The 12916-nt window shown below is 37.2% G+C and overlaps 1 protein-coding gene across 8 annotated transcripts in view; it reads left to right on the top strand.

The window, feature by feature from the left end:
• The first annotated feature begins 2210 nt into the window (after positions 1 to 2210).
• gria2b (glutamate receptor, ionotropic, AMPA 2b) overlaps positions 2211 to 12916 on the top strand; it is a 52267-nt gene continuing 41561 nt past the window's right edge. For 5 of the 8 annotated variants that reach the window (XR_014802904.1, XM_084954719.1, XM_084954760.1 and 2 more), the window contains exons 1-2: positions 2212 to 2611; positions 2752 to 2892. Coding sequence is in view for 7 of the 8 variants with exons in the window: in XM_084954719.1 (XP_084810845.1) it covers positions 2527 to 2611; positions 2752 to 2892 (226 nt within the window). In the remaining variant the exon portion in view is untranslated. Of the gene's footprint in view, positions 2612 to 2751; positions 2893 to 12916 lie in introns of all 8 variants that reach the window. The other 3 variants (XM_084954728.1, XM_084954709.1, XM_084954699.1) reach the window with 3 other exon arrangements.

Genomic DNA, 12916 nt, shown 5'->3' with positions numbered 1-12916 from the left:
TTAAATGCAGGAAAATATATTTTTTTAAAAAAACTCAGCACACTTAGGTGTCCTTAGTACCAGCTGAGCATTGTTTAAATACCAGAGCTTAAATGTCAATCCCTTTATGATCAGAGTGCACTCATCTTCTCATGGCTGCTTCAAGCAGGATAATGTGGCATGTCATAAAGCTCAGATCATCTCAAACTAGTTTCTTGTTAAAAATGACTGCACGCAAATGGGCAGTCACCAGATCTTGACACAACAGAGTACCTTTGGGATGTGGTAGAACAGGAGATTCACATCATGGATGTGAAACTGACAAATCTGCAGCAACTGCATGATGCTGTCATGTCAATATAAACCAAAATTTGTGAGGAATGTTTTCAATATCTTTGCCACAAAGAATTCTGGGGGGCAGAAACCAGCAATAGCACTACTGCTGTATATACTACTGTACTTAATAAAGTGGCCAGTCACTGTATGTTTTTTGCCCATTTGTACCTATCCTTGCCACCAGATTTAAGAAGTTACCTGCAATTTCCAAAAATATTGTTGTGATAATCAATTAGAATCATGGACAAAAAACAAAACAAAACAAAAGATGTTTTTTCTTATAGTATCTTGGATCTTTACCACCCCTACGTGTTCTCATTCACCTAAAGACTTCTGACAACAGGAGACAGTATACATGTTATGTGCTGTCCATGGTGCTGAAATCTGCCAATTTGTTGCTTATAACTGCCCCTGCCCTCAGCTCTAATTCACTCTCAGCCTCATTAGTTTGCTCCTAGACTGCTATCTTGCATTGCCAATGATTAATATACATCTGTCTGTGCAGGCTGAGATATGCATATCATAAAAGCAGGTGACAGGATTGCTACTTATTTCCTGCTGGCTGCAAGGCAAGCTCTCCTCCATTTAACCCCATTCATAATGGCACCCAAGACCAGGAATATATTTGCATCAGATTTGTATGCAGAAGGTGGAGATAAGCACTAGATCAAAGTTAAAGAGGAGATTCATTTGATGGTTATTCCTGGAGGGCATGAGTGATGGCCTCCAGCTGATGCACTTGATGAGTTTTCTCAGTAAGAAATGTTGGCCTTGTACGTGCTGTAGATGATGCTTGTTTTTTTAAGTGACCAACTATATTCGAATGTCTCAATCCAAGCTGTCTAATATACATATGTGATATTTGTCAGTCAAAACAGTGAGTGACAAATACAGTCAAAACAGTGTCCTGTAAATATGTATTAAAGGTCTATATTGGATAAACTACATGTAGACTTTTGTAACCCTTACTAATGCTAATATAAATCCTTTTGTGTAACTACATAAAGTACACTTGTATAGTCTTAAAATCTAAAATATACTGTCACATCCATATTTCTCATGCCTTTTGGATATCGTCAGTGATTGCTGGAACTAGCTGGAGCTAAGTACTACAGTGGTCTGAAGAGATATCTTTCTTCGTGATCACTTAATGAAAATTCCCACAGTGAACACAGATTAACTGATTACCTAATCAACAGAAAAATCAATCAGTGGTTTTGCTCATATTGACTGAAAAGATGTTTAGTTTTGGAGAAGGTTTAAATGTTTAGATACTTATAGTTGTTTTGAGTCCAGCAGTAGCCCTTTTCGAGATAACATCACAAAATTACATAGTTCTACCTTCTTTGTTTCCTTTTTCTTATTGTAAACTGAATATCTTAATGTTATGTTTATGTTTATATGCACTTAAAGTTAAAGTGGTTATGAAAATAGCCGTAAAATGCCCAAAATTCACACTTTAAACATATATGTGTGTGGGGAAAGTAGATGTGATGATCTAATGTAAAAAAAAGCATATGAGTGTATGGAAATTGTACTAAAATCTACTTTTATACTGGAAGTCTGTTTGTTGGTTTATTGAAAGTTCATTTAACATAAACTTGGTGGCAACGATGCTGAAAAGTGGACTTTAAAATGAATTGGGACACTAACAAAGGAAAGTTGAAACGTACATCAGGAAACGAAAATAAAGTGTCACTTATAACTCTCGAATGTTGTGAATAAAGCATATTTGTAAATGTAACTTCTTATTTTTGCAATGTTAGGAAAAAGAGAAGATTACATTGTTTAGAAGAAGCGCTTTTTCAAAGTGTCGTGTGCTCTCTTGTCGCCAAGTGGCTCATTCTCGGCTTTTTCCGTCTCTGTCCGCCTTCTCATTAACATTCCTCACTTGTGGGTGTGATGCTGAGAAGATCTCCTGCTCGCCGAGCGGAGACGCGCAGTGTGCCTGTGCGTTAGAGGAGGTATCAGCTGGCGGCAGGAGGGGAGCGACGAGGAGGAGTGGAAGAAGAAACGGCAAACCTACGTTGCAGGCGACCATTCCTTCACTGCCGGTGTCCTTTCACTGCTAGCCACCTGCAGAAAACGGTCCTTTCCTATTTTTTTTCTCCCCACGACTGAAGGTGTCCAATATGTCTGGGATCTAATATCTCTGGAGAAACAGAGGAATATCAGAATACCTTAGTGGATGTGGACAACTAAACTGTCGACATGGAAATGATAGTGAATTTATTCGTTTCACTTCTCCTGGTTTTATGGGGATGCGCGCTTGGAGGCTCGCCCAGTGTTCAGATTGGTAAGCACCCATTAGTTCAACCGAAAAAGCCAGTTAGCTACAAACATTTTTGTGCGCAAAAACCTGTGAAATTGGTTCTAAATATGTTGTATTAATCAAATATTTACCAGTGTAAAAAAAAATATTTGTATTTATTTCAGGGGGACTTTTTCCAAGGGGCGCGGATCAAGAATACAGCGCGTTTCGGATAGGAATGGTTCAGTTTGGCACCTCGGAATTCAGACTGACGCCTCACATTGACAATTTGGAAGTGGCAAACAGTTTCGCTGTTACCAATTGTTGTAAGTTAAACATATTTTAAGTGTACTTTTATTGAAAGAAGCCTTCAATGTCATCTGTGATATAATCTCCACCGCTGTGCTGTTTACCATACGAGTTTGGATACACGTTATCAGCTCTTAGGATGGAATGATCTGAGCTGTCTAATCTATATTCTGTCAGCAACACATCCAGACTGTGAGCTGGGTAGTTGAGGATGAACGAGGCTCGTGTAGGCAGGGGAAAGTTGGTTTCCACAGAAACAGTCGGTCACATCCATCCCATTTTCATTCCTTCAGATTTAGAGATCAAACAGACTGTACTGCAAGAATATCGATCCTAATATTTATTATGATCCTGCTTTCATGTAAACCAACTTATTTCTTCGAAAGTAACTGAAGATAAGGGGGTGGTAGAACTAGACTTAATTTCAGTATTCCCTGATCTGTTTCTTGTAACAAATGACATTTTAAGCAGCCACCTTCATTACTTTATATTTAATGTTCACTGAAAGGATCAACTATACTGAAGATAGACAGGTTAACTGGATCGGAATGCATTCGCTGTTTTGATCTTTCATCTTTCAAGACGAAATCTGAGATGTAGGACTTGCTGAGACTGACGTTTTTTCATTGGTTACTGCTGTCACGTCTTTTCTGAGCCCAGAAAGAGCGGTGCTCAACCATTGTTTGTTCATATAGCCTTTGACTGCGCTTCAGGCATTGCCTAGCGACTAGGTGAAGCTTTAACATTCCTATTGAGAACTAATGATACCACGAGGCAGCGAAAACGTCAAAGGTTCTTGTGAAAAACAGGACAATAGCTCTCGATGAAATTTGAATCACGACATTCGAATTGTCTGCCACATTTATCTCTAATACTTCTTCTTTTTCGACGAGACGTCAGTAAACCGAGTTTTGTGATTAACATGCATTTACTGCTTTAAAAAAATCCATGGCCCTTTAAAGCTTTATTTCCTTGATAGGTTCGGAGGTCGCTATTTTAACAGCCACAGTTCATACATTTCATTAAGCGGTTGCCAAGCGACTGCTCCTCTCAACAGTCCCTTAAACATAAATCAAACGCTTCTGATTGGTGCGCGCATCGGTCCAATCGATTTCATTACCATATAAAAGCTTCCTGCTTAGAGATCCTCACTGCGCGTGACAGATCACAGTGAGAGTCATGTTGATGATTGAATTGTTTACAGCAGTCTATATAAACCACTGTTGTTTAGCTGACTTTTAAATGCATCTCACACGTACAATTTTTTGTGCAAAGTATATCCTGTGTGTATGCTTTGTATACCCACCCCCACCACACAGACACAAACACACACACTTTACATACTTTACTCTTGAAGTTTGTCTATGGTGTGCCACATATATATTAATCTGAGCGATTAGATGGGACCAATCTTGTTTTGGAAAACTATATGCAAACTATATATCTACTTATAATAAAAACATGGAGTGACCCCACCTGTTTACTTGTTTAACTTAGGCTAATGTGTAGGCAAATGAACTGATTCTCATTATTTTAAATGAAGTAAACAGAACTTATCGCTGACTAGAAGGAAAACAATGGGCCGCAAGATTTGCACTGAGTTAATCTTTTAGTTAAGCACAGTATTTATTTATCCTTGTAATTAATTTAATGGACTTCCTGCATGATGTTTCGTCATCTCGTGCAGTTTCAGATGGCAGTAGAGACTATGACCTTGGTTCACATCCACCTTAATGACAGTGACTTCAGTTCATTTACTGCTGGTCCAGGATTGAACTGAAAAAGTACTGAAAGATGCATAAAGTTAGCAGTGACCCTGAAGGGTGATCAAATGGTTACACAAAATAGCAAATAAATGGATAGATGTAGACTGTGTTATGCTGGCAAAGGAAGTCACACTGTATACTAAAATGGGGACACATTTATTCAGAGGTTTTGTGTCGCATACATAGTTGCATGCATCTGGTGATACCAGATTGCGTGTGTATAAACTCCATCAACTGACTTTTTGAGTGGGAGTGAGAATGAGAAAAGGTAGGACTGGCTGGGGTAAGGCGTGGAGGGCGAGGGGGGGAGGGGGAGGTCGCATTTAATCCAGTAGATGGCAGTCTGCCCCACAGTCCGCCTCCATCTGTAATTACAGCACATTAATGCCACCACCTTGTCTTTTGATAACTATACTTTATGAAACACATGCAGGGGAGAATAATGGGAGACACAATAAAGCCAATTCTCAATCCTGAAATCTAAAACATTGTAACAAAAGGTTTTTATAAGCTGTATGTTTAGTTCTGTGAATGCAATAATCAGACTCTTCTAATCTCAAACCAGAAAAGTACATTAGTCTTTAATAATGAGGGGAAAATGAAAGACAATATCCAGCTATATATAAATCGATCTTAGTGGACTACAGTATGTACCCTGAGAGACAGATTAGCTTTAAAATGTGTGTTCCCTCAATATGAAAGTAGATAATGTTAGCAGCTACAAAAAGAGCGCTAAAATTTACTTGGCACACAATGTGTTTTGCATTTTTCATATGAGATATATTCTAATGTTCACATATCATATTTGAGGTAACTGGCTACTGTACTGTATTGGTGGATAAAGTATCTTCTTTTATTTCCTTGCAAAATGTGGGACTCAATATATGGACTGGTATCTCTCACACTGTGGCTGTACTTCTGGGCACCAGCATACTTCATCAATGTAGCGTGTCAGAGACAGTGGGAGGGAGGATGATACATTCCTCCATCAATAACAGTTCATCTGGTCAGGCTGGCATCTGCTGCCAAGACCAGGGGAGTTGTTGTTACCATGTTATGTGTTTGTGTGTGTGTAGTCAGGTTGGTGTGCTGTCTACCCAAAGCAATAAAATTAAAAAAAAAATATTCGAACACTCTAGATTATAACCAGCTGTCTGTCCCCACATGACATACACACCCTGAAACTCTTCATCACTGTTAAAGAAATAATGAGGAAAGAAAAGGAAAAATGGTTGACTCATACAAGGACAAGTGAAAACAAAGATTCCAATTTCTGCTCATTTTTATCCATTCAGTAAAAAAAAAAAAAAAAGTTTCTCTAGTTTATTTATAATTATAGATCCATGATGTGATAAGTAGTTGGGAACGTTACCATAAACAAGACCTGTGTAAATACGTATCTTTTGTTATTGTATTTTGTTTACGTAATTGCATCTTTTATTGAGTCTTAACTCTTGTGTCTACCTTTGATTACAGACATGGAACAAGTCAAAGCAACACTGACATTATGTATTTCCTTTATACCTTCATGAGATAACATTAGCATTCTGTCCCAGTCCCAAGAAAATATATATCCAATTTTTTAGCTTCTCTCTTGCCTTTGAAAAACCCCACTGTTGTTATTATTTAACTTACGTGAATCAAGTAATTTAAAGGGAGATTCAATAATGGCTGAACAGCTCACAGACTTACATACTTTTAAGTGAGTTTTGAGTGGGTTAAAAGTGGCTGCATATTAGGGAGTCATAAACAAAACTCCATCTCAAGCAGCTACAGTTTGCAGCTTTGTCAATGATAGTGCAAAATATCACACCCTCTATGACAACTTTTTAGTTACTTGTACGTGAGACCTCACACCACATAATCTTTCTGTTTTTTTCTCTCCTGCCTTCACAAGCAGTGCACTGGAGCACTGAAAGCCAGTTTGGACATAGCAAACAATTTATTCCAAATAACATAACCAATTAATACTAACAGGGCAAAGTTGTACAGGGGCCAATTATAGTCCATTCACATATGCACTCTCAGTGAACTCTCTTACCCATAACATTATCCTTTGTCACACCTGTTTAAATAATCAATGCTACTTTTTGCTTCTCTCTTATTTCCCATGGGGCTGCTACAGTAGTGGCTCCACATATTTGATCTGGGGCAGATTTCATGCCAGATGCCCTTTCTGACTCAATCTTTCCATTTATCTGGGCTTGGGACTAGCAGTATACTAGTGACCCCTGAGGGTAGGTTTGTGCCTACTCCTGGTCACCTGGTCTTGATCCACGTGTTGAGATTAACTAAGAAACTAAGGTTTATTAAGGAATTCCACAGGTTCTGTGCTGGGGCTAATAATACGTAGAGTATACATATTTCTGTTAGGGATTATTATTAGAAGAAATACCATACATGTTCATTGGTATGCTGATGACACTCACCTTTATGAAGCAGATGACATACACCAGTTAGTTGAAGACAAAGACCTGGATGGCTTCTAATTTCCTGCTTTTAAATTCAGATAAAACTGAAGTCATTGTACTTAGCCCAAAAAATATTAGAAAAAAATATTAGTAATGTGGCGACTAACTAGATACTTACTTTGGATGACATTACCATAGCCCTGAGTAACACTGTGAGGAATCATTTTTGATTCATTTTGACAAAATATGTCCTTCAATGCACATATTAAAAAAAAATATGTTATACTGCCTTGTATTTGTGCAATATCTTTAAAGCTTGACTATTGTAATTCATTATTATCAGGTTGTTCTAAAAGCTTTCTAAAAAGCCTTCAGCTCAGTGAGAGTACTAAGGGACTAAAAAGAGAGAGCATATTTCTCTCCTGTTAGACTCTATTCATTGGTTCTCTGTTAAATACAGAATTGATTTGCTTTATTTTTTCACTCATTATGGGTTTACACACCAGTTTGCACTCTGACCATCTCATACATCTTTTGTCCTTTCTCCGTCTCATCACACCCAACTGGTCACGGCAGATGGCTGCCCCCTTTCCTGAGCCTGGTTCTGCTGGAGGATTCTTCCTGTTAAAAGGGAGTTTTACCTTCCCACTTTTGGCTTAGCGAGTTATCTGATTATTACTGTAGACTATTTACCTTGCAATAAAAAGTATTGAAGTACTTGTTGTGATTTGGAGCTATATAAATCAAATGTAATTGAGTTGAACAGACTGAAAGCTCCTTGGCTTTATGAGGGTTCATATTGAGGTTGTATTATTTCTGACACAATTTTAGAGCTGTTCATTATACCCTAAACAGACAAAGAAGTCCTAGCTGTAAATTCATGTGCTGAAGCTGGAAAATATCAGTGTGAAATGAAAAATTTGGCACACTGGAAGACGTTGCAGCTCATTTGGTCTTTATCAATGTTTGTCAGACTCTGTAGAAATGCTAGTATATAACAGTAAGCCAACTGCTTAGTTGGTATCAGCTAGCCATTAGTATTATTTTAACTGAAACATTTCTGCAAAGCTTTGTCTCAGCAGTTTTCTTCATGATAATTTTCTTTCTTTTGACTTGAAGAGCCTTTTTTCATTGGCTTCAAAACTTATCTGAAGTTAAGAGCAGCAAAGTTACTAGCCACAAGACAGACTGTTATTTATCCCTGTGCACTTGAAAAGGAACCAACCAATGTGAAAGTAGAATTTTTTTTTTAAAAAAAAAATGCTAAAACTATTTATAAATCCAGTAGTATTTAGCAGGTTAAAGACGTTCATTTAAAGAATACTCCAAAAGTTGTGGCCCTAATAACTTGGAGTAGTTCCACTATTCCCATTACTAGGATAATCCATCTTTTCTGGCTCAGCCTTCTGGTTTTATAGTGTTAATGATAATCTTTATGTGTGTTTACTTAATTTCAGTTCAAATGCTTCCATTGTATATTCTTGTGCTGTTATTTCTGTTCCCTACCTCTTTTCAAGCAAACTGCTTTTCTAAGACCAATGGAAGAGTTTGAGGGCACTGACAGCCAGCTGGTGATTTTAACACTTCAAAGTTCTTGTTTGTCATGGTTGAATCATGTCACACTGTAATTTCATGCATCTGAATGCACACAGCATTTCTGGGACGAACATATTCAGGGACCTGGCTGAATGATCAAAAGCCTAAACCGGCCATACATGCACTGCGGTGAATTGGTTATAGCCAATTTATTGTTCACGCTTAATTAAGTGCATTCTCCTCCATTCCAGAGAGTGCTGTGAAATATTAAATAGGCCTGGGAGCTGGCCGGTCAGAAAATGAGGCTAAAAACCCTCTGTGGATCTTAGCTTGCCCTGAATACAGCCCTCAACCAAGCCCTTATGACTGTGTTCTCAAAAAATACAAGCTTGAAATATTATGTGTTACAGTGTAATTCAAAGTTCTTAGCTGGAAGTTTCCAAGTTATTTCATTGACTTTTATTATCATAACTCAGTCTTAAACTCCTGTGGTGTTTTGCATTTCACTCACTGCATCAGTGATGTCTTAAACAGTTTGTATTAATTTAACTAATAAATAAACATTTCCTGCATGTGTGGTAATAATAACTGGATTGATAAGATTTGATGAATATGATTGCCACTCTCCTGTCTGAAAGCCTGCTAGAATCTAAGCAACTAAGTCATGTGAGCTGATGAAACAGTCATGAAATACTGTTATGAAACATCTGAGCTGGAAATGTTCCAGATCCATTCATTGAGTAATTTAATGCAAATGTATGCTATAACATTGACATTACCTTGTGCTATACAGTAGTAAATCATGTAAAGCAACATTATACAACACATTTTAACATGTATGAATGTCAAGAAGGAAAATAATTTTATGCACCGTGTCATTTGCGTGAAGTATTCTACTGAGAAAAAGACTGCAACTCCTGAGAATGGCTTCATTTTAATATACAGTGACTCCGCCTTCCACCACCCCTACTCACTTGTGCTATTTAAAACAGTTTTGACATTGTGTCTTTGTGAAGGGTTACACACTTTGAATTGGTGCCAGTGAATATTCAATGTGAAATACATAATACTCTTAGTTTAAAAGGAAGCACACTAAAGTTGTGAACTTCCACGGGCCTTGGTTTTTAACAACAGAGAAAGCATTAAAAAGCAAGATTTAGATTGCAGCTGCACTTCTTTCATGGGATTTGATGTCTTCATCACTATTGGGGATTTTCATGCAAATTTGACTATTGTTGACAAGCACCTCTGTTATGCACAAGGCTGTTCTGTTGTGCAGACATGACAAAAAGTCAAACTTAGTGTGCTGACACAACACTGGACCAAATATTAATATTTGCTTAGAAGTATTTGTTTGTATAGATGAAAAATAAATACAATGATATAAATGTGTTAATGTATTAAATGTAAGTAGGACACTAATATGGAATAAACTTTGATCATTCTGGAGGGACTTAGTCTACAGCCATTTTTCTTACTCTTTGTCTTTGATAAAATAAGGGCAGCTTAATGTAGAAAATTTAGAAAGTAAGAAAAAATGATACAAATATGAACCCTGGATATGTAAAATGAAACCACAGAATATAAACTGTCATGGCTCTGTTTTATCAGATGTAATGTTTTACTCTGACTTCCTTTCAGATAGAAACCGTGAAATCAGAAAATATCAGATAATTTATTCAGCTGCCCCCCTTATCTAGTGTTTCTCCTGCTGTTTTAAAACAGCAGGGTGGATTGTTGAGCTGCCAAAAATGCAAGGGCGGTTTTCTTATCCTGTATAATTTTGAAATATTTGGGCAGAATATGACTGCTAACATTATACTGTAAGTCTCCACACCAAACTCAGAAACTACCTGTACACAATCAACTTCACTCTTTTCCATTAACTTTATCTTCATGTTGTTGAAATCTGAGCTGAAAGTAGTGAACAGTCTGGAGTTTCTTCTTGCCTTATTATTATGCTCACTGTCTGTCTGCTGCCCAGGCACGTACATGGGCAAGAATATCTGGTACTAGTGTGTCAAGCATGTGTAGGTTTGTTTGCCCACTCTTTCATACACCTGTCACACACGATGTTGTCACTGGGCATGTGTGCATATCAAGCTTTTGTTGATGCAGCTTCTGGCTGAAATCCCATCTCTTCTCTCCATTCTCGTCATGTTTCTTTATTATTTGTTTTCTCATCTGCTTCTAATGCCCATTAAATTGTTTTGACCTGCTACCCATTTGCTTCCTGCTCAATATTTGGCTGTCCTTGTGACCAATCTCTCATTGAATTTACCATTGTGAGTTTGTCCTTATCTTAACTGTAGGGTTGATGCTGCTGCATATGCTAAATTGAGCTAGAGCCACTATTGTCCTTGACTTCTGTTAGCATTTCCGAAGTGTCTAGAAACGAACCAGTTTCTAGAAACCAGTGATGTACTGTAAGTCCACATTTCTGTATACACTACTGCTCAAAAGTTTAGGGTCGATTAATTAATTATTTCCTTTTAATATTTTGTATTAGAAGAACTGAGGCTCATTTTCAACGTCACTCCTGTGTTTCATCAGGTCAGGTTAGCATAGTTAAAAATCATTGTAACTAATAAAGACTGGCTAGTTTAGTATCGATATGTTTTGGGATTTGACAATAATTGTTGTTGATGTCCCTCAGTAATTTTATAATTTTATAACTAATGATGAGCTTTCAAAAACCAACAGAACAGTCAAAGTTTTTATACAACAGTGTATACTACTCCTTTCACAAACCAGCACTATTGGACGCTTATGGGTACTATTAAATGAAACTAACAGATGAGGACCTGTGAGGTATCTGCTTGTTAAACTTGATACTTACTTGTTGGAGTCCCACTTCTCTTTTTATCTCCGTAAAAGACAGATTTTGAAGAGAGTTTTCATACACACCATTGTAAATTTTTTTTTGTTATTTTTTTTCTCCACACGTACCACGATAACCATGATTTTTGGGAGTCAGACAACTATGTTATAGTTACTTGAAATGGTCCTCTGCTCACCTACATAGATATTCCACTAAAATGATTAATCATTTATGAAAAATCTGTCCATTAATAATGCTTTTTTGGGCAATATTACTGATCAGTGTAATTTTATATTAAAAAAAAAACACATGCTTTACTTAAAATAAAGGAACTTTTAATGTGACCCACTGTCTCTTTATGTTTTCATTGATAGCTGAGCCAGTAGGCCCGGCAATAAATGTCAACACATTTTGCTGGCAGCTGTAACTTTAAAGTCTCTGCCAGACAATCTTTTGTTAGGTTTAGTATGAAAAATAACAATCATATCATTTAACATATAAGGAAACTAGCCAAAACACGTACGTTATTAACAGTCATTGATAAATGACACATAAAACGTATTTTATTTTAGAGAGTCCATGTAACTGTAACTAATTTAATTTGTTATGGTGTAAGCAGGGAAATGCTATCGACACATGAGAAGAATTTGCATGTCATTTAACATGTACAGTCAATGATTTATCCTTTTAATCTTCGTAAAGCAGTGGGGTAATAGACCAAAACTGCAGCTATTAAAACATAAACATAGCAGGGCAATAGGTGAAGATGAATACTCCCACACACCTCTGCATAAAGAGAGAATTTGACATACACTGCACAGTCACTTTGGCAAGATGATTCTCTGTGCAATGAAAGAGGTAGATTAAAGAAACTGCTCAGGGACTGTGGCCTTACAAAACTTCTGATCAGGAAACATATGAAATTCCTTTAATGGAGACAAACATCATCGCAGAGCAAATCAGCAGGGGGGCGACTGCACTGGTGCATGGCTGAAAACCAAAATCATCTTGTGATAGTTCACTCAACAGCCCAAACACTTATACATGTAAAAGATAAACAGTTTTCAGCAAGCAAGTGCTATGCTTAGAAATAAATATAATAAACCAACATATTCGTATGTTCTATGTAAAACATAGGCTAATATTTATAAGTTAAATGCAAATCTATATAGCAAAAAACAAAACACAGAAATATTGTTTTTAGCAGTGTAGGCAGGCTTAGTTTCACAATTTCAACCCTTTGGTGCACAAAAAAATTCTACACAACTGTAGAAAAAGTGAATGACAAGCCAACAGCTGCTGAGATGCTTTGGCTACCGTCCAGATGAAACCTTTTGTTTAAGCAGGCAGATCATCAGGGAGCAAGTTGTTACAAGAGTACATACCGCTGTCTGTAAATCAGACAGCAGTTAACAGCAGTGCTGACAACATAAAGAACTCATTCAAAGGGATCAAAGCTGCAAATGAAGTGGACAAAGTGAGCTCTGGTTGAGAGACAGGGCTGGGA

Source organism: Perissodus microlepis, chromosome 2, assembly GCF_051167445.1.
Source record: "Perissodus microlepis isolate ML-2025 ecotype Zambia chromosome 2, ASM5116744v1, whole genome shotgun sequence".
Classification (NCBI taxonomy): Eukaryota; Metazoa; Chordata; class Actinopteri; order Cichliformes; family Cichlidae; genus Perissodus; species Perissodus microlepis.
Note: the sequence above shows the minus strand (reverse complement) of the source record. Positions and strands in the feature narration are given on the sequence as shown.